General features: G+C 39.2%; 2 protein-coding genes across 3 annotated transcripts; one reads left to right on the top strand and one right to left on the bottom strand.

Moving 5' to 3' along the window:
• The first annotated feature begins 563 nt into the window (after positions 1 to 563).
• Positions 564 to 17503, top strand: LOC139639330 (lysyl oxidase homolog 3B-like). 2 transcript variants are annotated; one of them, XM_071513415.1, is made up of 10 exons: positions 564 to 765; positions 1895 to 2075; positions 7243 to 7397; positions 9494 to 9649; positions 10659 to 10818; positions 12436 to 12679; positions 14068 to 14183; positions 14913 to 15049; positions 16136 to 16247; positions 16368 to 17503. In XM_071513415.1, the coding sequence occupies exons 1-10, from the start codon at positions 688 to 690 to the stop codon at positions 16439 to 16441; spliced, it is 1413 nt and encodes a 470-aa protein (XP_071369516.1). In that variant the 5' UTR covers positions 564 to 687; the 3' UTR covers positions 16442 to 17503. The 2 variants fall into 2 exon arrangements, with proteins under 2 accessions (XP_071369516.1, XP_071369515.1); XM_071513414.1 differs by lacking the exon at positions 9494 to 9649 and adding an exon at positions 8350 to 8520.
• A 2623-nt stretch (positions 17504 to 20126) lies between these two features.
• mrps26 (mitochondrial ribosomal protein S26) lies at positions 20127 to 24822 on the bottom strand. The gene is made up of 4 exons (XM_071513422.1): positions 24449 to 24822; positions 23241 to 23387; positions 22415 to 22538; positions 20127 to 21191 (listed from the first exon to the last, which is right to left on the bottom strand). The coding sequence occupies exons 1-4, from the start codon at positions 24667 to 24669 to the stop codon at positions 21060 to 21062; spliced, it is 624 nt and encodes a 207-aa protein (XP_071369523.1). The 5' UTR covers positions 24670 to 24822; the 3' UTR covers positions 20127 to 21059.

Below are 24822 nucleotides of genomic sequence, written 5' to 3'. Positions count from 1 at the left end.
TTCATTCATTCATTCATTCCATCAGTTATTAAATTTGTTCATCCATTCATTCATGTATTCTTTCATTCGTTCACTTATTCATTCATTCAATCAGTTATTCATTTGTTCATCCATTCATTCATGTATTATTTTATTCGTTCACTCATTCACTCATTCATTCATTCATTCATTCTTTCATTCATTCTTTCATTCATTCTTTCATTCGTTCATTCATTCTGAGGCAGGCCAATGAAAAATATAATTTTTATGTGCACTTAAAAAACAGTTACATCTCAGCATACTGTCATGCTTTTGATTTTCACTGGTTAATTAAACACAAGTGAAGTATTCATTCATTCATTCATTCATTCATTTGTTTATCCATTAATTCATGCATTCATTCATTCTGAGGGCCAATGAAAATATAATTCTTGTGTGCACTTTTACATCTCAGCATGCTGACGTGTTTTTGATTTTCACTGTATAAGTAAAACTGAAGTATTCATTCATTCATTCAGTACTCACTCATTCATTCTTGACATTCCCCCCCCCCCCCCGCCCCTGTCTCCGCCCTGCAGGCTGTATTTGGAGCGTCAGAAGAACCACTTCCACCTGCACTCTGTGGCCTGTCTGGGCACGGAGGTTCACCTGGCCGCCTGTCCGCTGGAGTTCTCCAAGCCCAACTCCACCTCGGCCTGCGCTGGCGGCATGCCGGCCGTCGTCAGCTGCATGCCGGGGCCGCAGTACATGCAGAACAGCGCCCTGAAGAAGAAAATGAAAACCTCGGTAAAGTATCTCTTAATTACAGGGCGGCTGAAGTATGTCATCCTCAAGGGCTGAATTAGGAATTAGGGGTTTTTTCCTGCGCTTAGTTATTAGTGAGGAAAGTATCATTACCCAGACTCCACAGGCAATAATCCTCATTAGCTTCATGCTTAGATGCTTCACTTACTTCATAGTTGTATTTGTTTCAAATAGGATTCAACCGATATATCGGTGAAGCGGTATATCGGGCCAATAAATATCAGGTATCAGCCAGTCATGTCGTCTACCACCGATACGCTGCAAAAACTGACAAAACTTAAGTTATTTTATCTTGTATCCAGACTTATCAAGCTTATTTTAGGATTTTTTTTTTGTGAAATTATCGTACTGCACTTGCAGATAATGTTACCTATTTAAACAAATTTGACTTCTTTTTTTAGGATAATGTAACTTGTTTCAGGACATTTACTTGGTAAAAGTGAAATTGTCTTGGAGAAAGTTTCTTGTGTCAAGATTTTCTTCATTATTTTATGATGATTTCTTGAAAGAAGTCATATTGGCATGTATCAAGTGAGATTTATTGAAGCCAGCAAGATTATCTGCCAGTGCAGTGAGATAATTTGACAGGAAATATCATGAAATAAGCTTAATAGGTCTGGAAACAAGCTAAAATCACTTTTTTGCAGTGTATGACGGATGTTCCTCCCTGACCGCAGCTACACAAATACAGTCTGGAAAACCTGCAATGGAATTTTATTTGCACAATCTACTTATTCATTTAATGTTCTTTGTAAATTAGTTCTTAAATTAAAGGCAGTAACGTATCCCAGAGTTTCCCCTAGCATTGAATAGGAGAAACTCTGGAGCTGCTAACCCAACTAGGTTTCAATGGAGAGTTTTAGTGGCCCATGATGGTCTAAAAGCTGTTTCAGAGGCTTTTCCACACTGACAAGAATAAAACTTTTGGGGAAACACTTAATATTTGTAATTTAAACTGACACTGATTTTCACACAAAGAGTTAGGGATAGGATTGGTTGGTATTTAGCAGTCCAATAGACAAAGCACAGAAACGGCAGGCATCTCGACTTGCCAGGCTATGTTCCACCCTTTAGATTAAAGCGTGATGTTCTGCGTCTCTGTGTCGTCCAGAGCAACGTGAGGCTGAAGGGCGGAGCCAAGCTGGGCGAGGGCCGGGTGGAGGTGCTGAAGAACAGCGAGTGGGGGACGGTGTGCGACGACCGCTGGAGCCTGCAGTCGGCCAGCGTCGTCTGCAGGGAGCTGGGCTTCGGCAGCGCCAAGGAGGCTCTCACCGGGGCCCGCATGGGACAAGGTTAGGAGAGAGTCCACTGGTCACTGTTCTGTCAAACACCTCAGGAACAACAACCTACTGAAAATACACTGTTTAAAGTCGAGATGAAATGAAAAATGCATTTTTAACCCTTTTAGATCACATCCCTGGTCATATTGTGCACCTATTTAACAATATATGCCAAAGAAAATACAAAAAATCAATTTCTTTGTATTCTTATATCAAAATCCAATCATGTTTTCTTCCTGTAAAAGAAAATATGCCGTGTGCTTACGTAAGCATGAACCAACCAATTTCAACCAATAATATCATGACATCCACCCATCAATCATTCTTCAACCTGGTGTGTGTGGAGCCAACAGTCCTCTGTAGCTCTGTTTCTCTCTGTAGCTCCGTATCGCGCTGAACTCTAAGCCCCACCCACTGTTTAGCGGTCCAATCAAATGCGAAGGATTTGATTTAAATCCCTCTTGTAACTGTACACCGCTCAAATATTCCGTTTCACTGGGAAATACGTCACAGTACAGAAGCTAAAGACGCTCTAACTTCCATTTCAGTGGGACTTTAACAAAGATATATTCGTTTTTATGCCTCTGTATTATGTTTTCGGGTTGTCCGTCCGTCCGTTTCTTGTGAATGCGATATCTCAGGAACGCCTTGAGGGAATTTCTTCAGATTTGGCACAAACGTCCACTTGGACTCAAGGATGAACTGATTAGATTTTGGTGGTCAAAGGTCAAAGTTCAAGGTCACTGTGACCTCACAAAAGACGTTTTTGGCCATAACTCAAGAGTTCATACGCTAATTATGACAAAATTCCACACAAATGTCTAATAGGATGAAATGATGAAGTGATGACATTTTATATCCGAAAGTTCAAAGGTCAAGTTCACTGTGACATCATAATGTTTTGCTTACCACTGTAGCTGTGAAAATGATCTTGGGTCATTCTACAAAAACGGTGGAAGTGCTGTCACTTACTTTTGCAGACACCAAAATCCTTTAAGTTGACCTAATAATCACATTAATTATACTATATGTTCAATAAATAAAGACTGTCCTTGCAATGATAAAACAAAGTTTATTGGTGGAGGCATATACAACCGTGAGGCGGTTATTTCTAGTTTCCAACTATATCAGGATTTGAAAATTGTTATCTACCCAAACCCATCTCTGACATCCAAGCCAGGTTTATAACAATAATAATAATAATGATTAAACTAATAATAAAACCACAACTACTCAACATGACTGAACCTGGGCAAAGTGTGTTTCTACTGTTAGATATCCGATAATAGCATCAGATGTTCACTTTGAGACATGATAAAGAACCACTAGGTGCAAAAACATCATCTTTTTTTGTGTATTATTTCTGTTTAGGAGCATAATAAGGTGGATTCTGTGATTTTTTTCTTGTATGGAATCCCTCTGAACCCAAACACCTGAGACTAGATGTGGAAGAAAAATTCTCAAGAACCTTTTCCTCTACACTAGACATGCTCATCACTATCTTCAGACAGCGGCTCAGTCATCAGCTGTCCACACGCTGCCCGTCTAATCTCTCAGGTCATCTCTGACAATCTGACCTCAATAAAGTCCACATTCCTGCAAAGATTCCTCATTTGGAGCCCGTTTTAAGAAGTAAAGGAATGCTGTGTGGAGAGAAAGAAAGAAAGAAAGAAAGAAAGAAAGAAACCCACCAAAATTTACAGAAAAATGTGGTATTTTTTGGACCCAGTTATTATTATTATTGAATAGACAGATTTTCATGTTACATTACTCTGTCTAATACCACGTGCCATCACTTATCTATTAATTCATATTGGACATTCATTTCATTTTATAATAGTGAGTGAAATGAAAAGGTGTCTAAACTGAGATTAGGTGTGTTTACCTTCCACTACATCTCTGATTATAAAATGGGAAAAAATGATTCTCCATTCTCTGGTGTTGTTCTCCATTCATTAGTACGTAGTTTTTCAGTGAGAGTATTTGTGATTCCTGAGTATCAGTGAGGCGTTTCTGAGAGCAGAGAACCATCTGTGTTATTGGAGCTATAGGCTGTGGATCATTTCACTTGAAAATGGTGCAGTGTATTTAATAAGTTCAGCTTGTGCCTTAAAGAGCCGCCTGGCCTCCACATGAGTGACAGGTCATCTGTTTTAAGATGAAAATGACTTTTTCTGGCCATTTTACACTGAGTGGAAATTAAAGACTCCACTCCAAAAGTTTATATATCCATTTTGGGAATAAATTACTATCTAATGTTCACTAAATATTTTAAAAACACAGTTGATTATATTCTCTGAAGGTAAGAATTCATTATAGTCACAAAAATGCAATAAAATTCAATGGTGAGTTTTATCTTTCATTCCAGCTGCATTAGTAGGTGATTTTTCCTTTTAGAACAAAACTCTTCGATTCATCTTTTAGCTTATCCCTCCTGGACACACACACACACACACACACACACACACACACACATATCGTCGCCCACATATTAATTTCTTCGGAGAAGCCATTTGGTTGGAAACAGCTTAGAAATTTGGCTGAAAAGCCATTCTGGCTCAAATTCCTGAGTTAATGTTGGCTGAAAGCAGACAGGATGGGAACCCTAAAGCTGAATGAAGTAGTGTGTGTGTGTGTGTGTGTGTGTGTGTGTGTGTGTGTGTGTGTGTGTGTGTGTGTGTGTGTGTGTGTGTGTGTGGGTGGGTGAGTGGCTGTGCAGACATCTGCTTGTGAATGAATTATACCTTCATTAGGCTTGCTTTTAAACTTCTGACAACCGTATAGTCATTTTTCAGAACCTGTTTGAAAGTGTGTGTTTGTCTGCGTACATGCGTGTGTGTGTATGTGTATGTATGTGTGTGTGTGTGTGTGTGTGTGTGTACAGCTGCATGTCTAGCCGTTAGAGAGGTTGTCCCGTCCCCAAAAGCTCATAGGTTCGATCCCATGTGTCCTGCTTAAGTGTCCCAGAACAAGACACCGAATCTCGTCCTGTCCACTGTAACTCACTCAGCTAAATGCCTAAAATGTGAAGCGTTCATGTTTGTGTGTGTGTTCCTCATTACTTATTCTCCCCAAGAACGTAGAGGTGTGTACGGTATTTTGCCTCGAGATCCCGTCCGTGGAAAAACAAGCAGTCTTTTCGAGGGGCAGTTCTCCGAAACGATGTCCGCTGTCGTGTTTGTGCATTACGTTTCCGACCGCAGAGGAAGTGGGCTGAGCGGACTCATCACAGAATCTCTTTGAGGCAGCGGCGTGCCTGCTGTGCACGCAGAGGGATTTTAGACCGACCACCCCGCTGCTGCGTTTTTATACACTTTCAGGCTCAGAAACATTCCCAGACGTCACTGAAGGAATTCCTTTCACGGGAATTACAGTATATAATGCATCGTCCCGAGGTGCTGAGGTGCTGCGACTCCTAGTTATGGAGTGAGAGCAGAGTGAAAATGTAAACCAGGGTGTTGCTGACAAAGAGCATGCATGTTCAGTAAACCTGCCTTGGATGAATAAAGCTTGAAAAATACACTATGTGTTCCAGTGGTGGAAGAAGTACTCTGATCCTTTACTTCAGTAAAAGTACCAATACAGCAATGTAAAAAATACTCCATTACAAGTAAAAGTCCTGCATGAAAAATCCTACTTAAGTAAAAGTACATAAGTATTAGCAGCAAAATGTAATTAAGGTATTAAAGTAAAAGTAGTGGTTTGGTCCCTCTGACTGATATTTTATTATATATGACATCATTATATTATTAATACTGAAGCATCAGTGTGTAAGCAGCATGTTACTGTTGTAGCTGCTGGAGGTGGAGCTAGTTTGAACTACTTTATATACAGTTAGCTAGTTTAGTCCAGTGGTTCCCAACCTAGGGGTCGGGCCCCTACAAAGGGTCACCAGATAAATCTGAGGGGTCGTGAGATGATTAATGGGAGAGGAAAGAAGAAAAAACAAAGTTCTGATACACAAATCTGTTTTCAATTTTTGGACTTTTTCTCTCATCTTTGATTTTTGCTGAAATATTGGATCATTTGAACATTTATTGAAATGAAACCATGTGAGGTTTAGAGGGAAAAATCATTTTGGTGGAGCTGTTAACAACTCATAGACATCTGAAATGTGACCCCGACTACACACTGCTTTTTGTAAGACGTCAAAAGCCAAAAAGGTTGGAAACCACTGGTTTCATCTTTAACAATGTGTTGTATTTTAAAAGCTTGTTATATTATGAATATATTGTGTCAAATCTCCATCTGAAAAGTAACTAAAGCTGTCAAATAAATGTAGTGGAGTAGAAATGTAGTGGAGTGGAAGTTTAAAGTAGCATCAAATGGAAATACTTAAGTAAAGAAGTACAAGTATCTCAAAATTGTACTTAAGTACAGTACTTGAGTAAATGTACTCAGTTACTTTCCACCGCTGATGTATTCGTTTCAAGAGGTATAATTTGAAAGGCATTACTATACATGATTGGATACATAACTACCAGTTTTGTATATGAAAACAAGACAAAATGTAACAACAAAGCAATAAGAATCACACAAATATCACAGCCAAGTTCTATGCATCCAACACTAGACTAAGTGTGTATCTTGTGTATTTAGATCCTCTGAGTATAGTTTTCTCATCTTTAACTTTCTTATCGTTCTTATCTTTCTTATCTTTCTTATCTTAACTTATTGTAAGTCGCTTTGGACAAAAGCGTCTGCTAAATGACGTAATGTAATGTAATGTAATGTAATCTTTAAAGTAATAATCTGTGACATTTTCATATAAATAAATGTCCTTTGCTACTCTCTATTACTGAGTGATATAACACAATAGTGATTAAATCTATATCCAGTTCATGAAAGCTTTTGTATTAGCTGTTCTGAACACCCGGAGTCTGTGATGTGAAGTGATGCGTTTTACATTTCTAATTTGTTTGGAACAAACAGAAAAAGAAGAACTGGGTAGTTAGCATGGGCAGCGATAGCCAAGCATGGCTGAACAGACAAAGAAAAGAGAAACTCAAACCGCATCAACAGAAAATCCAAGGAAAAAAGACGTCACAGTCCCGCCCACACTGTATGATTGACAGGTGATCTCTGGGGAAGTGCAGTGCAGATGCAACACCACAGCAGTGATGGAGACAAAAAAAAAGGGGTTTATGCATCTGTTTATGTGTCTCTCTCTTCTGTCCAGGAATGGGTCCGATCTACATGAACGAGGTGAAGTGCCTCGGTCACGAGAAGTCCATCTGGAACTGCCCCTTTAAAAACATCACAGAGGAGGACTGCCAGCACACGGAGGACGCCGCGGTCCGCTGCAACGTGCCGTACATGGGCCTGGAGAACTCGGTCAGAGCTGAACCTGCTTACTCACATGTTACGTTCATTTTAAAAGTGTGTTGACAGCTCCAGGAAAAGTTAGAGAGTCGATTTAATTGTTTTATACTGAATTTATTGCACTGATCTATATGTGAAAAAAGGGCTTTTCTGCATCATTTGTTTTGGTTTGTACTGATAACTGCACTACTGTAGCATAGGAAAGAACTTGTATTCATTGCATTACCCTCCATCTGTTCAGTTATTTTTTTTGTTTACTGCTCTAACTTTCTTTGCTGGTTGTACAAAGATGTGAGATTTAGAGCTAACAAGTACAGAAATCTCACATCTTCACTCTCAACCAACATTTCTTCCAGACCAGAAAATTGCTGCTGTCATGAAAAAAAGAGCAACTGCAATCTCTGTGTTTTTCTTTTCTCTACTTGATTAGAAAGTTTACATTGTTATGTATGTGTTGACTTTCATTCTTGGGCCATTGAAACCTGCTAAAACCCCACTGTATATTTTGAAAAACACAGTGAGAAAATAAATAATTCTTTTTTATTTTCCTGAAAAACTCATTTTTTGCAGATTTGTTTTTTTTATGACAACAGCAATATGCCTTTAACAGACAGTATGCCTGGTTGTACAGTTTGTATTTTACCAGATCATACTCTTCCATGTTCCCTATAGATACACACAGAGAGGCCGGCGAAGTGGGATAAAAACTCTAGCAAGATACACTCCCTCTCCTGTTTATAGTTTCCAATCCAAGTCACATATTTTTAATTTACCGGTGAATGAAATCTAAAAATCTGTATTTGATTAGCTTTCATGTCAACTTTAAGATATTTGGCTGTGCAAAATCATAAGAATTAAAGAATTTGTAATGCTAACAGAGAGAGTTTTTACCCCACAAGTCCCTGCCTGGCCCTTGTGTATCTATGCTTTGCTTTGTGCCTCCTAACCCTTCTGCCCGACACAGATCCGGATCACGGGCGGACGCACTCGTTACGAGGGCCGTGTGGAGGTGATGGGCTCCGACTCTAATGGGACCCAGAGCTGGGGCCTGATCTGTGGAGAGGGCTGGGGCACCAAGGAGGCCATGGTGGCCTGCAGGCAGATGGGCCTGGGCTACGCTAACCACGGCCTGCAAGTAGGTCATTAACCCCACTAAGACCAGAGCAGAGCCGTGACCAGGGGGATTGCCTTTTGCCGTATTTGACATATGCAAATATAATATACTGACATGTACACTCAGTGGCCGTTTTATTAGGTCAGCTCGCTAAAATGAAAATCCCAGGAGGTCGGCTGTGTCTGAGATGCCAGAACCAGCCCCTCTGGCACCAAAATCGTGACATGGTCAATGTCATTTCAGTAACACATCTTACCCATTTTAACATTTAGTTGAACAGTAACTGAACCTCTTGACCCTTTCTGTACGCTTTATTTAGATGTGACTCTGTCTGGAGGAGCTGTCTGTATAAACAACGAGTACCTGTACCTAATAAAGTGGCCACTGAGTGTATACAGATTTTTTTTTTTTAAATACCAAACATACATGTGCATCTATGTTCAAATATATTCCAAAAATAATATGTGTTTCTATGTTTAAACATGAATATATTATTTTGATAAATATAATGAATATATTTACATTTACATGTTTTTTACTAATACTAAATTGTTTCTAGTATTGGTAAAACATTTAAATATATTCCTTAAATATATTTATCATGCTAATATGCAGTATATTCCACAATGGTGTGTTTATTTTTGGATTATACTTGAACATGCATGCATGTGTTTAATACATGACAGTATATTATAATTGTCATTTGGAGTAGAGGTTTGGTTTACATGGGAGGATCAGATACTGTTCTGGTCTGTTCCACATGGATAGACCAGCCATACACCAAACCTCTAATAAAACTCAAAGCCATTCACCACCAGGCCAAGCGGTGACTTCATCTGGAAACCATGTTAACGTTCACCTCAGCTACAGACTAACCCCACTGCTGCTTCAACAACAAAACTGAAAAACAGTAGAATCAGCCCAGACAGTTCAGAGACAGGACAGGAGGTGTGTGTGTCCCCCATCACTGACTTCCAGCAGGACATTTCTGCAGATCCGGATAGTGGGCGGCCGGACCACTTATGAGGGCCGGGTGCATGTTCAGGTTGGGTCCAAGTGGGGCACAGTGTGCAGCACAGGCTGGACCACAAAGGAAGCCATGGTGGTTTGCAGGCAGCTAGGGCTGGGCTACTCCATGCATGCCATCACTGTAAGTAGGACCAAAGATATACATGAAGAGCTTTGTTCCAAAATTAGATATCCACCTTTGGAAAAAGTTACACTTATTCTGTAGTTTTGTGCTTTAAAATGATTTATAGCACAAAATAAAAGCAAAATATTGTACTTTGTAAAGGAAAAATCCACAATAAAACCCTTTAACACTTAAAAAGAACAGCTATTGGTGATGTACTTTGCATTTGTGGGGCCATTTTGTTGTTTGGTGTATTTTTCTTATTCCAGTGCATCACTTTGAGATATTTCCAGCTGTTGAAAGGCATTCTGGGAAACGTAGGAAATCACTGACTCAAATAGAAGTAGATGACTGAGGCAGGTTGAGGGAAAGTGGGTACATCAATAAATTACAGCACTTCATTATAAACTTATATGATAACTCTTGGAATGGATTGAACATCACAGATTGATGATATAAAACAGTGTAAGAGTATCTAAGTGTGGATTTTTCCTTTCAGGGGTAATTGATGACTTATGAGATATTCAGTGATGAACTTCACTGATAATGTTAATGATGTTTTACAAAATAGATATCTAGCATTTTGGAAATGAACTCATCAAATATCTAAAATAATGGAATACTTATCTGTAAGGATTGCAAGAAACTGAATGCCAAAAACACTGATCAAAAATACATTCTTTGTAAGAAACATACAGTGTCCAGTGGTCAGCTGATCTATTTATACTAATTCTATGTGTAATTTTATAGTGGCCTCTCAATAGTCATCTAGCCAACAGGCAATAGGATTATTCAGTCACCTTCTGTATGTGAACAAAGTTATTGCTCTCCAGTGATCATAAACTCTGCATCACATTGTGTTCTCACTGAACAGCCAACATGAGTCATGAACATCTGTTTTTCAGGATAAAATCCCCACACTGAACTCTTTTGTAGCTCCATTTGTGAACGATCATCTCCTGATAGATACATGTTTTGTGTTTCTTTGTGTGTCTGTGTGTTTTGCTGCTGTCTGACCCTCTCTAAGGAAACCTGGTACTGGGACAGCAGCAACGTGACAGAGATGGTTATGAGCGGAGTGAAGTGCACCGGCAGCGAGATGTCTCTGAGCCAGTGCCAGCATCACAAAACTGTCAGCTGTCAGAAAGCAGCGGCAAAGTTCGCCGCCGGGGTCATCTGCTCCGAGAGTGAGTAACAACAACTGTAGCGAAAGACTCACACAAGTCATATAACATAAGACAGGTAGAGCAAGGCACTAATGCTGCCAGGATTAGGGAATGGAAGAAAAGAGGAGAAAAAAAAGAAATACAAACTATTCTGAGACAATGAAACTCCAAACGCCTTAGAAAAACACCCCAAGAGAGAGATAAAAAAATAAATAACAAGATTAAACATGACCATATAAGAGAGAAATCACTGAGTGAAACAACAGAGGGGCTTTTTTAAAAGTTGGATTTATTAAGCACTGCTGGCTCAAATCAGACTTTTTGCCCCTAATGTGGCTAAGAGATAACATTTCCCTTGCTGCAAATACAAAGAAATATCAGATTCCTTGTGTTTTATATGTTTTTACAGCAACAAAAGGCAACTGATAATGTGATAACTTGTCAAAATGTAATAAAAATTCCCCTCTACATGGGTTCAAAATGTAAAAAAAAACCCTGTTAATAAATTGCTGGAAAATGTTACGAGTAACACATTTCACTGAGGCTGTAATAATAATATTGACTAAGAATGTAATAACTCGAGTTATTTTATTATCAGTCAATATTATTGTTGCATCTTTAGTTAAAAATGTAACACCCCTTATGAAATAATAATCACCAGTTAATATAATAATGTGCTGTTATTGCATTATGTGGCGATTTATTCCATTGTTTGATGACATTTTAGAACCATTTAGAGGGTAATTTTATACATTTTGACACATTACATTATCTGGCAGGTATTACATTATCATTGTTACAGGTCTGATCTGTGTCACATAGGTGGAAAAATCTGATTTTGAGCCGTCAGTGTCGTGTAAATCCAGCTGATGCAAGTCATCGACCACCAATAAAAGTTGATGTGGCTGTACTATCCTTTCCATTACTGTTTATAGTCAGTTGTATATAGTTTGTGTTCCTTTGTACTTGTTGCCCTTGTATGATTTGTCAGTATGCAATATAAAACTCTGTAGGTTGTCAATGTTTCTGCAGCAATTCCACAAAGACAAATTCCTGCACATTTATTGGACTTAAAGGGCAACTTTGCAGATTTTCAACCAGCATTGTATCATTACGATATGGGTAGTATATGCAAATTAACAATGTTTAACTTCCCTCCATGTTGCCTGCACCCAGAGCTCCCCACTCATTTGCAGGCAAAAGTCCGCTGGGTGACGCAAAACGCGTCATCCGGCGAGATCGGCCTTAGACTACAAACTACGTTTCCGCATTTTCTCGAGTGATGCCTTCAAGGATGGCAAAATGTGGGTCTCCCAAAACACTCCCGTCCCATGCTACGCTAGTGATAGGGAAAAGCAGACATTAAAATATCATACTACTAAATACTTGAAAATTGGGCTCCAATTTCAAAAATAATTGCACATTTCTACTACATGGGTGACCTAGTTTTAATAAATCATCATAGTCACAGCAGTGAAATAGGCCTTTAAAGTGGTTCTGATTCTGATATATTACCACAGTGAGAATAGGAGAAGCATAATTCAGCATTTCTATATTCACTGTACGGCACAAATAGATGACGACGATATGAAACCCATTTCTTGTGATTTAAGTGATCCTAATTGTGACTCTGCACAGCGGCCTCTGACCTGGTCCTGAACGCCCCGCTGGTCCAGCAGACGGTTTACATCGAGGACCGCCCTCTGCACATGCTCTACTGCGCCGCCGAGGAGGACTGCCTGTCCAAATCTGCCGCCAAGGCCAACTGGCCCTACGGACACCGGCGCCTGCTCCGCTTCTCCTCCCAGATCCACAACATCGGCCGGTCTGACTTCAGACCCAAGGCTGGGAGGCACTCCTGGGTCTGGCACGCCTGCCATGGGTAAGGGGCAAAATATAATACTAACATGGGGAGGGGAGGGGAGGTTTTGCCTTCATTAGGAGGCAAGACTTTTAAGTTTTTATCATAGTTTTTAACACAGTTTCAGGAGGAGACTAAACTGATTAATCAGCTGAACCTGGTTTTAGCAGATTGAGTTTTAGTAATACAAACATTCCCGGAAGCAGAGCTGCCCTGGAGGCAGAAATAATGTCATTGGTCGAGTCTGAGAAATCAAATTTTTGTACGAACTAAAACTCCAATTTGCCTGATTGTAATGCACATGTGGTAGGAATTGCACCGTCATGCTAAAGTTTAAAAATAAAGTTTATTGATCCCTGAAGGGAAATTGGGTTGTTGTTGCAAAAAACTAGAATATAGATGAAAACACAATAAATAATGAATATTTAAAGATTAAAGATACGTGTTCATCATCCACACTGAAGAAGGCACTAGCCAAAACATTTCTGAATGATGTTTCTTATGCATTTATAAATAAATTAAAAATTTTAAATAGCATACTGAGAACTCAAAAGGTTTGGGAAAACCTACTGCTTCTTGAGTGCAAACCATCTTTTTTCTACTGAAGATCATTCAAAATACAGAAATTGCTGATGTGATCACTATTGACAGATTTACAAATTTACAATCCAGCATGAGACTATATATTATGCAGGGTGTGCGAATCTGCATCACTGGCTATTCACTCATCTGCCATTTATACCTTTCCCATGTCTCATTATCTAGTATCAACTCTATTTAATGCATAAGCTGCTACTTTCTCACATCCCGAAACGACCCCGATCTCCTCCCACAGTTCTGTCCAGCAGATCTCCTCCCATCCATTTTTACCCCTGAGTCAGTTGACAAAGCAGCAGTTTCAAACTAGTGGGAAGAGAACTGGGAAGTTTAACCTCCTGCGTCATTCTTTAGCCTCTCAGACAGCTCAGCGATGATAGGAGAGGAGAAATATGTATAACAGCTGTTCTGGAAATTGCATCAGTTAGTTTTGGCATTAAATAAAACTGAGTATCAGGAGGATGGGTTTCAAAAGCCTGCAGTGGATATGAGTCTGCTGAGTGTTTAGCCGCTGTGAAGTTATGACAGCACATTCATTTGAAGAGTTATACACTGCATATCCATTTTGAAAAATAAAAAACAACATTTTCTGAAATTCATCATTCAATATCTCTAAAATATAGAGGATCCAATCTGCAAAAGTATTACCTTACCTTATATCCCTTCAAAATGCACCTTTGTGTGTTTAAGTAACTTGTTTTGTGCTCTCAGTCATCTTATAAGAGTAGATATCACTTTCTAATAATGGATTATCTACTTATCTAATGAAGCTCTTTGTAGTTCATTATGAGTTGTTCCCTTGTGTTTTACAGCCACTACCACAGCATGGATATTTTCACCCACTACGACCTGATGAACGCCAACGGCAGCAAAGTGGCCGAGGGACACAAAGCCAGTTTCTGCCTGGAGGACACAGACTGCCAGGAGGGTGAGTCTGACATGCTGCTGTGGCCTTTCAGATTGTGGGTTTGTTTTTGTCTGTTTGGAGCACCAGATGGGTGGAGTTTGACACGTAGCACAGTGCGATGAGCACCAGAAAGTTTGGATAATCACAGTATATTTATTTGAAACGCAATTTAGTGTCGGTTTAATGTTTTTTGTGATTCCCAACTTACCTGACACTATCTGAGTTGTCCTGACATAGTGAACTCCACCTATCTGGAACGCCAAGCAGATTAAATCAAACATTACAAATGACATAGGTAAAGGATCAAGGATTTCTTCTCTGGGTGTTATGCTGAATCGATACTCTTTGGCTATCAGATTACAATGTGGGCCAAAAGGTGGAGGTCAGTTGCCTCAAATTTTTTATGTACTCACATTGTCCTGGGTTGAATGAATGAATTTATTTGACAATTTAATTTAATTAATCATTTGAATCTGCCCTGGGACGTTTGTAGCATGTTCTCCCTCTGTTTCATCCTTTCTGTCTCTCCATTGTAAACAGTCCAGTAAAGCAAAAAAAAAAAAAAAAAAGGCTTTATCTGCAAATCAAACAGTTGAAATTCAGGTGTTAAAAGTTATCTGCAAGTATTACTTTACATCTGCATATTCTATCATTTACTAGTTTTTGGTTGTTGTATTCTAAATACAGGATATAGCATTATCTATGTAGACTCATTCATGCAGTAAATCTATCTTTCATCTGTTCCCCCAGGAGTGTCTAAGCGGTATGAGTGCGCCAACTTCGGTGACCAAGGCATCACTGTGGGCTGCTGGGATTTGTACCGTCACGACATCGACTGCCAGTGGATCGACATCACAGACGTCAAGCCTGGAAACTACATCCTGCAGGTGAGCAGCAACACGGCCCCGACACTGCCAGGGACAGGGAGGAAAACAACAGGAAACACAAACTGCATGGGTGAAACAGAGAAACACCAAGTATGAAATTGAATTAATTTGCTCTGAGACTGTATTCAGTTCTCACAATTCAAATTCAGTTCTTGCAATTCAATTTCAGTTTACTGAGACACACATCCTGGTCGTTGAGGAACAGCAATCGAGTGCAGATTCAATTTCATAATATTACATTCAGTTTCAAGTTTATTGGAATTCAGTTTCAAACTAATAAATTCAATTTCAAATTATGCTATTCAGATTCAGTTTTTCAATGCAATTATTCAAGTTAAACAATACAAATTCAAATTATGTGATTCAAATTCAGTTTTTTAATGCAATTATTCAAGTTGAGCAATTCAAATTCAAATATAAATAATTCAATTTCAGTTTCTAGTGACACATATTTCCGCCCATACACCAAGGGCCTATAAAAACATCTCACTTTTCCCTATTCTTGCCCAGTGGGTCGGGGTTTGACACTGGGCTTGGGCGATATATGATATTATCACCATTTGCTGAGTGTTGGGGGAATTTTTTTCTGGGGTTTTTGTTTTTCTTCTAAATTACATCAAATTTCTTGCCACCCACTGGGAGTCACACACACCCATACTGATCCATAATAAAAGTCTGTACTCTTGTAATATAAGGCACTTTGTGAAATTACATTTTTAGCTTCTCAAATATGTACGATTTCATGTCACTTGCCCATCGGCAGGAAACAAACACATTGTGCTGAAAGACTGGAAATTGCAGCAGATAGTGTGTGTGTGGAATTGGCCACTGGTACCTTAAGTGCAAATAAAATGAAGTGCTTGTTTCTCTCTTAAGGCTGGATTTAGACAAACATTAAAAAACTGATTATTGACTATCTAACCCAGGTCTAACATTTAAACTGCTGGTTAAACATGGAAAATCCATCACTAACCAGGCTTATTCAGTTACTGTTGGGTTAAAAATCTGCTGTCACGTTTTTTAACCGTCTGTGACCATTCGTCCTGTTGCAGAAATCAATTCTTGTGTGTGTGTCTCGCTCTTCAGATTGTGATAAATCCAAATTACGAAGTGGCTGAGAGCGACTTCACCAATAACGCCATGAAATGCAACTGCAAATACGACGGTCATCGTATCTGGCTCCATAACTGCCACATTGGTAAGCAGTCAGAAAACATCTAGTTGTTTTGTTTACTGCTTTATTCATTGTTTTTAATATACAATTACTTACTGGGACACAATTTCTAACTTTTTCATTCCATGCTGCCTTTCCCTCCAGGCGATGCCTTCAGTGAGGAGGCGGAGAGGAGGTTTGAGAAATACCCCGGACAGCTGAATAACCAGATTTCTTAATTAACAATCAATTTCACAACAACGTGAGAACCAAAGCTGGGGGTCGTATGTATAAAGAACAAGCCTCTCTAGCTCCAAAAGAGAGACACACACCCCTCGGCTGACAGCTGCCTACAGTATATGGATCCCCCACCGCACCCGAATCCCATCTGATCGCATCTGATCAATCAAGTCGTTTGGAAGGAGCCAAGTCCCAGTATTATTTCCTCTGATGAATGTGTTGTATGTCTGAGTTATTATACTTGAATATTCGAGTGCTAATCTTTCTCTGAACGTTTTTTTTTTCTTGGTCAGCTGTCTTTTTAAAACAGTCTGTCGTACAATTTGTCTTTTTGTATGACTGAAATGTACAGCCTCCTAATGAATGTTTTTTTGAGTTATGAATGGAGTGTTATTTTTTATAGCCGGTTTTATTTTTACTTGGAGCAAGCAGGTTCAGAACTACCTGAAGTGTTAAGACTTGTTAACACATGAGAAACTAAAAAAAAAAAAAAAAAAAAAAACCTGAGGCATTTGCACGAACAACCATCCATTTCTGATGCAGCTCTGTGGAAGTCTTTCTGGTCTTGAGTGCAGGTTCATACTGGGCATTATGGGCTGCAGGGAGGTTAGAGGTTATAGATTTAATACCTGAAATGTAAACCAGCCTAAAATGTAAATGAGCGTGTTACCCAAGAAGAGAAAAAGATTTTCACACCGATTGTTATCCATTTTACTGCCGTCTTGTTCACAGAAACGGTTTGTTCTCATTCTCTGGACAAGCTATGATGTGCCTGCCTCCACTCACACAATCATTTATTTTGTGAATGTATTTATTACCAATATCAAGGTGCTTAAAGACAGTACATGTCAATGATAGTTTTTGTTCACTAGCTTTATTGTCAGTATGAAATGCTTTGGAACCGGTTTGAAGTCATCTGTAGCTTTAGTCTGTATCTATGTTTAAGACTCTTTTTAGGGCCAAGACACAGAGATTATTGGTCAAAGACAAAACAGTACAGTTACCCAAAATGAATTGCTGTATGTACGCCAATCTAACCACACCGCTGCACCAAATAAAAGGAAAGAAATAATGACTGTGGTGTATCTAAGAGACTTGTTTATTTTAAATACTTCATTGTATAACGTCACATCCTGCAAGGTTTCATGTGTTAACAGAAATAAGTAAGTAAGAAATAAGGAATTATGAATTATTTGCACTAAAGTATTTCCCTATGTATCATGACCTTTAGGACTATTGATATATTACAGTAGTCTGCTGTATTTTCTCTACAGATAATTATAACGCCTCCCTTTTGAAACAAAGATGTAAAATATTATAATCTTAGTGTCTTAAACAATGGGTTGGGAATAGTGCTGAATAGATTAGTCGGTTGACAGAAAATTAATCAATTATAATTTTGATTATCAAATAATCGTTTTAGTCATTTATCAAGTAAAAATACCAAACATTTGCTGGTTACAGCTTCACAAATGCTAAGATTTGCTGCTTTTCTCTGTTTCATATCATTAGAAAATTAATACTTTGGGTTTTTGTGGCTGCTGGTCAGACAAAGTAAGAAATTTTAAGAATCACTTTGGGCTCTGGGAATTTGTGATGGGCATTTGTCATTATATTTGACATTTTATAGACTAAATGATTAATCAGTTACTCTAAAAAAAAAAAAAATGATAGATTAATCGATAATTAAAATAAACAGTATAAATAGTTGCAGCCCTAGTTGAGAAGCAAAGTGAGTTGCAGGTCCTTCATGAAAAGACAAGAATTTGTTTTCTTGAGTCAGGCTGAAACATTTTATTTCTCTTCTGAGTCCTGCTTGGCTGAAAAAGTTGAAGACTCCATGTTGCTGACTGAAAGCCAACACACTGACCACACACTGACCGTGACACTCTGTTAGCAACAGTCTCCAGCTGTCTGTTGATGAGCTGAGAGTTCATCATCTCTATCTTCTCAGGCGTTTGACTGCTAATCTCAACCTTCAGTGCCACAGTTAAACAATCCTATTAACCTCAGTCACCAATCACATTAACAGTGAGCACAGCATCAGACCAACTGGCTTCACATCCCGTGATCTAGATCACTAAAGCCAATATACAGCATTACTTATGTAGTGGTGAATCAAAAGGTGGGTAAACTCTGACCTCCAGATGGTGATCATCATAAGGAACAACCACCAGTATATAAAAAAAAGAATCAATATTATACTTTAAAAAAGTGATTAATCTATGATTTTCCCATCTTTTTTCCCTCTAATAACCCTATGAAGTGCAACAGGGAGTGTTTGGACAGGTGAAAACCATGGTACCTTATTGATTTCAGTTAAAATCTACATCATTTATGAAGAGATGTAGATGAAGGTAAGGAGGAGACAGGTTAAAGAAGAATGTTAAAGATGACAGATAATTAAGAGAGAGTTTTGCAAAAGTGTATATCTCCCTCTTCATTCTGTATCCTTCCTGCCAATGAGTGTTGAGGTCAGTGGAATCTGAATTTTATCAATTCAAATTTTATGTTTTTTTTTTATCCCTAGTGACCAGAAAATAATAGAATAGGTTTTCAATTTACCTTTCTTTTCTATCAAGTCTAAAAAGATCTACAATTCATGACACAATTCTCTTTTAAAACCCATTATGTACTGAAGTGAATCTCAAACCAACATTATCAGTTGATGCCGTGTGTCTCGCTGCCCCCTCCTCTCCACTGATGCGGTCCCTGCTCCAGATCTCCTGGTGGATTTCCTCTGAGGTCTTCACCTCACTCTGCTGATCTTCATCATGTCACCTGCCTGCCTGACCTGACAGGAGGATTACAGCGGATCAGCAGCACGCTGTCATACAGGAGACGCTTAATACCTACAGTACAGTATTTTACAGGAAACACTCAAAACAATGTGGGACACTGCCCATGCTGCCTCCTAGAGGACAGAAGACAGTTTGTATTTGAATACATAAGAATGACATTTTTGATCACAGGTTTCCAAGCCTGGAAGTGACATATTACATGTATTCACGTTACTGTAATTGAGTATCTTTTCTGTGTACATGTACCTTTTGGAGTATCTTTATAGTTAGTAATTTTACTTTTACTTAAGTATGTGTTTAAATTAAGTATTGTACTTCACTACATTTTAAATCACATCCATTACAGAGTACATATGTTGTGTCTCCATAAGCAACAGAAACTGGACAGTGGTAAATTGACAAATATAAATGTTCTAATGTTTCTGTTTTATGCATTGTAAGGCAACCTTGGGTGTCCTGAAAGGCGCCCTCAAATAAAATGTATTATTGTTATTATTTATTATTAAATTGTGGAGCGATTCACAGTGAACGATCAGTCAGCAAAGAAGAGAAGAGTAATCTGGCTTTACTTTGTGTTTGCACTTCCATATTTTCTATTGAAATTAATCTAGTTTGAACTCTGTCCTCATTTTCCTTTCTAAAAGGTAACTCAGTAACTTTTACTCTACGTCATTTTTACGTCATTGAAGGAATTCCTGACAGTACAAAAAAGTAGTCTTTTGTTCTCAAACACACACACACACACAGTGTACAAACATTAGGAACAGCTTCCTAGTATCCTATTTATGCTCTGGTTAAGAAAGTTCAACTCTATATTGATAATATTACTAATTTACCCAACTTTCCTAATGGGATCAAGTTTTCATCTAATCCAAAATGACTCGAGTGCTACAGTGGAAACAGCAGTATACATTAATTTATTTTACATACAGTTACACATCATGAGCTGACAGCAATGGTGAAAAAACTAAACTGAAGACATTTCAGACAATAAGGTTCTTGTATGAAACAGTACTTACAGGTTGTAGTTTGGTTAAAGCAGTCAAATCACAAAGAAGCTAAAACAACTCTGTTTGTACAGAAAAATTAAAAATGATGGCAGAGTGGCTTTGTGGTTAAACTGTGCGTCCCATAACCGAGCGTCACAGGTACGACCCCTACCTGAAAGGTATTCTGGATAAGAGCGTCAGCTAAATGCCTAACATGTCATGTAAAGGCTTTACTTCAATATGCTAACATGTTTTTGAATTTCCACATCTTCATCATTATACTTTCACTGTACACAACAGCAGGTGTTTTGGCTTCTCTGTGGTCTTTAACGCCAACCAGTTGCTCCCTAGAGCGCAAAAGATTTCTGTCCAAAGCCAAACCGAACCCAAGAGATAATTGCTAATACTTTTCCAATGATGAACTGGTGATAACTGTATTTTTAACAATATATTGTCGAATGAAGCTCACCCCAAACCTCAAGCGATTTAGTGAGAGCTTCTGTCAGGTTTGGGCATAAATGTCAAACTCTGAACATGACATCAAAGGTGACAAGGAGCTTTACACCAAATACAACCAATTTCAGTTCAGCTTCAATTCAAAATGTATACAAAAATCTCAAATATTTCCTAGTATGATGGATATGACAACCTTCTCCTGTCAAATGTTTTCAGTATTTGAAGAGAATCCACTTCCTGCATCCAGTCGGTTGAACCCGGACCACAGTGCAGAGTACAACAACGCAGTTCATTTGATGAGGTGGACCGAGTCTGTCCAGTCTGGTGTGTTTTTAATCTTCTGGGACACACACAGCTCAGCCTGTTTTTTTTCACTCCAGCACCGTCTGCCTGACCACTCTGCCTTCTCGGTCGATGGCAAAGTTGTAATTCTTTGGATTGTCCAGAGCCTCTTCGATACGCTGATCCAAGTTCTCCAAGGTGATGAAGTTCTTGGCTTCCTCCTGTAACAAGTGGAAAGTAGACGGTTAAATTTGCGCCAAAAGAAAAAACAGTCAAAGTGAGCCCAAGATCTGATTTGTGATCCAACCAATAACTGCACTTTGACGTGTAGTTATTGAGCAATACAACCGGGAGGGGAATTTATTTGCTCTACACACCACAGTGGTAGCTGAATTTCAAAATTTCACTGCTCCCTTTTATCAACTGTGTTTCACTACAACAGATCTTCCATAGACTTCAAAAACACATGAAAAGTAGCTGGTAGAATTGACAAACTTATCAGTCACCAGCCAAACTTTACCTGCATTTTGGCTGAAATTATTTCCCACCATGAAAAACAACATTCAGCTTCCTTCACCAGTTTCAACTTTTACAGCTTCTTATAGTTTCTTACAGTTTCAACTTAAAAAACCTCTGTCCACCTTTGCACTTGATTTCTATATTCTCATGACTGGATGTGGAATCTCTAAGTGCTTCTTAAAGGGGCAGTAAGTCCGATTTTTACTGCACAAAATGATCATAATACATCAGCCGGGGTTTGATAGGGTTGTTGATCAATACCAATGACTTGGCGATTATTTCATGAGCTTTTCAGCTCGAACTCTGTTTTGGAACATAAACTCCAATAAAGGACGGTGTTACGAGCGAGCAACATCACAACACATTTCAGCTGTGACGGCTAAAAAGCCTCGTTCTCAAGCCAAAAAAGCAAATGACAAAGCCATTTGATCATTCCAGTATTTAGCATGGTGATATATTACCTCTTCACTAAATGTTTCTGCTGGATCTCTGCTCTAATTAGCTAGCTTACTGCTCTCTATTGTGAAAACTTGACTTTATTGTGTCAGTTACAGACCGCCGTCTCTCAAGGGAACAGCAGAGAGGGGCTTGGCTTGTGATTTGTTTTGTTTCCTTGTGTTTTATTTTGTTTGTACACTGTATTCCATCATTTTGTTTTGTGATTGGCTGTGGATTAGTTAGATTTATGAAGGTTTGTTCTTTGTAAAGTCCTTTCAGACATGATTTTATGTCGAAGGGGTCTAGAAATAAATCTGATTTGTCTTGACTATCAGTTTTGCTGCAGTTCCTACTGGTCACCAATAGAGGGCGATAAAGTTCATAGATGAGTGTGATAGTGAGTTACTGTCCCATACAAAGTTCCCCTCCAGTTTTGGGAAAAGACCACACAGGCAGAAAATAAACACAAAGCTGGGAAACATCATACCTGCAGCTGCAAAATCTCCTTCTCTTTTTCTTTGATCAATTCTTGCATTGCTTGCTCTTGTTGAACGACCGCTTCTTTCTTCTTCAGCTCAGTCTCTTCCATTTCTTTCTGGACCCTCATTTGTCTAAAAAAGACAGAGGAGAGCTGAGTAACATCTGACATCATTATCAGATACAGAACCAAGAGCAATCAGGATACTGCTGACAAAGAGAAAGTAGAATACATAAATAACGTGTGTTCATCCCAAAGCCCATATCTTAGAATAGTGATTTCTTTTGCTTCGTGTTTTAAATTTGAATTTGTTTACGTCTTATTGCTTCATGAAGAACTTTGTGAGAACTTGTTTTGTTTGAAGTAACAATCTGTTACATTTTCATTAAAATAAATGTGTGTTTTGCTGCTATCTGATTCTCAACCTATACTCAGGTCATGAAAGCTTTTACATTTTGCTGTTTTAAACACCCGGTATCTGGCAGGTCTTTCCGGGGAAAAATCCTCTGGAGCACAGAAAGTGTTTTACGTTTCCAGCAGCGACAACAGCGGTTTGTTTGGAATAAACAGAAGAAGAACTGGGTAGTTAGCATGAGCAGCGATAGCCACCATGGTTGAATAGAGAAAGAAAAGAGCTGTAGCCACCTACAGAAACTCAAACTGCATCAAACAGAAACTCAAAGGAAAAAGACGTCACAGTCCCGCCCACACTGTTTGATTGACAGGTGATCTCTGGGAAGTGCAGTGCAGAAACACCACAGCAATGAGCACTGAGCACCAAGGATGTCACCGAAATAATAATAATAAAAAAAAGAAGATTTGACTTTCTCCTCACCTGAGTGTGAGCAGGCGCAGGTTCTCCTGCTGGTTCCAGGCCATGAGGGAGCGATGCTCTTCCTCCTCCTGCTTGGCTCGCTCCTCGGCCAGCGAGCCCGTCTCCTCCTCGAACCTCTTCCTCAGCATCTCCTCCTTGAACTCCAGACTGAGAGACACAGAGAAGAGGGCCGGGTTAGGGTAGTAGTCAATTCAATTTAATCAATTCAAAATCTAAAAGAAATGACAATTCTTTGCTGAAGACACAGTGCTCACTCAATTATTTATGACATTTTTTATTAAATCGTATTTGAGTGGTAGTTAGGCTTCCACTGATGCCTTTTTGCAAGACAGTTTCTTTAAAAACTTCAGCCAGTGATGGTCGTCCATCTATTGGCATTTCTCAAGCTGTCTGACAAAGCACCGGCCTTTTCTAAAGGTTGCAGAATTGAATTCCTTATTAAGAGAGATCTGAGCAGAATTAAATTGATTAGAAGAAAGAAAAGGGCTGGAAGGAAGGCTGGCATGAAGGAAAGAAGGAAGCAACTCAAACTTGCATGAAAGGTGAGGGAGCTGATTGGGACAACTCTAAAAATTGGGAAATAATAGGTTAAAAAACAGGAAAATTCATCATTAATGTGAGGGAGTTCTGCATCTCAAAACAGTGAAATCATAGAGAACCCAGAAAAATAAAACATCTGTGCAGCCTGAAATATTGAAATATTTTACTGGGCAGCTCCAAGGTGGAATTGGTATTCACTCCCTCTCTCCAGCCTGATTCCAACAGGTGTTGTGGCAAAATTTGTATGCCTTAAAAATGTGTGTCCCTTGGCAGTGTGTTGTGCTCGGTGTGTGATGTTGTTTAATTGCCAAATTATGGTGGGGGAAATGTTCTTAATAAATGACAAGTAGACTACTATATAGCCTGCAAACTTCCTTGTACAATGAATGGATCAACAAGACAAAAACAAACGTGATTTTAGTTCGTTATACATGGCAACTAGGCTAGTTAGCTTCCAGTAGGCTTCTTTATACTGTGTAATGCCGTGAAATGTTTTTAAAGTGGTGTGTTGCCATTCTGAAAAGCCAGCAAGACGAAGATACCGCCAGCGGAAACACAATTTTAACAGATAGATACAAATTTTGTCAAAACACCAGGCGACCTTCCACCTGCTGTAACGTTAGAGAAGTGACCGTTATTTTAACTAACAGCAGTTGGTGTTCACGTACCGAAGCGCCCGCATGATCAAGTCGTACTCGGTGAATCTTTCCTTGAGGACCACCGTCTCCACCGGGTCGACGGGAGGAGGAACCTTGATTCGCCCCTCTTTGGACTTGGCCGGCGGGTCGTTGCGGGACTTTCTGCCCCTGACAGCCTCGACCAGCACGGCGGCCCGGGGTGCGAGGAGACGGACCGCGGGCACGCTCCTCCCGCTGATTACCTGGAACATGACGGCGTCGAAAAGCAAAGCGATAAAATAAACAGTCACCAGATGAAACGGTTAGTCCGACTGCATGCAAGCCTCGCGTTTGGGTTGAATTTTGACATGTAACTGTAACATTGAGGCAGAGTGTTTTCACGACAAGGCGGCGGCCATGTTGGT

The sequence above is a fragment of the Centroberyx affinis genome, unplaced genomic scaffold, assembly GCF_046629955.1.
Source record: "Centroberyx affinis isolate AG114_WGS23_722 - 3 ecotype Tasmania unplaced genomic scaffold, CSIRO-AGI_Caff_v1 ptg007140l_1, whole genome shotgun sequence".
Lineage (NCBI taxonomy): Eukaryota > Metazoa > Chordata > Actinopteri > Beryciformes > Berycidae > Centroberyx > Centroberyx affinis.
The sequence above is the reverse complement of the archived record's forward strand: the minus strand, read 5'-3'. Positions and strand labels throughout refer to the sequence as shown.

Coding starts and splice junctions, on each gene's coding strand:
- LOC139639330 (XM_071513414.1), top strand. CDS start 688: ATGCCGGCCGTCGTCAGCTGCATGCCGGGGCCGCAGTACATGCAGAAC. Junction 12,680..14,067: donor GTCTGGCACGCCTGCCATGG/GTAAGGGGCAAA, acceptor TGTGTTTTACAG/CCACTACCACAGCATGGATA. Junction 15,050..16,135: donor CTGGAAACTACATCCTGCAG/GTGAGCAGCAAC, acceptor CTCGCTCTTCAG/ATTGTGATAAATCCAAATTA.
- mrps26 (XM_071513422.1), bottom strand. CDS start 24,669: ATGTTCCAGGTAATCAGCGGGAGGAGCGTGCCCGCGGTCCGTCTCCTC. Junction 23,388..24,448: donor TTGATCATGCGGGCGCTTCG/GTACGTGAACAC, acceptor TGTGTCTCTCAG/TCTGGAGTTCAAGGAGGAGA. Junction 21,192..22,414: donor AGGAGATTTTGCAGCTGCAG/GTATGATGTTTC, acceptor CACTTGTTACAG/GAGGAAGCCAAGAACTTCAT.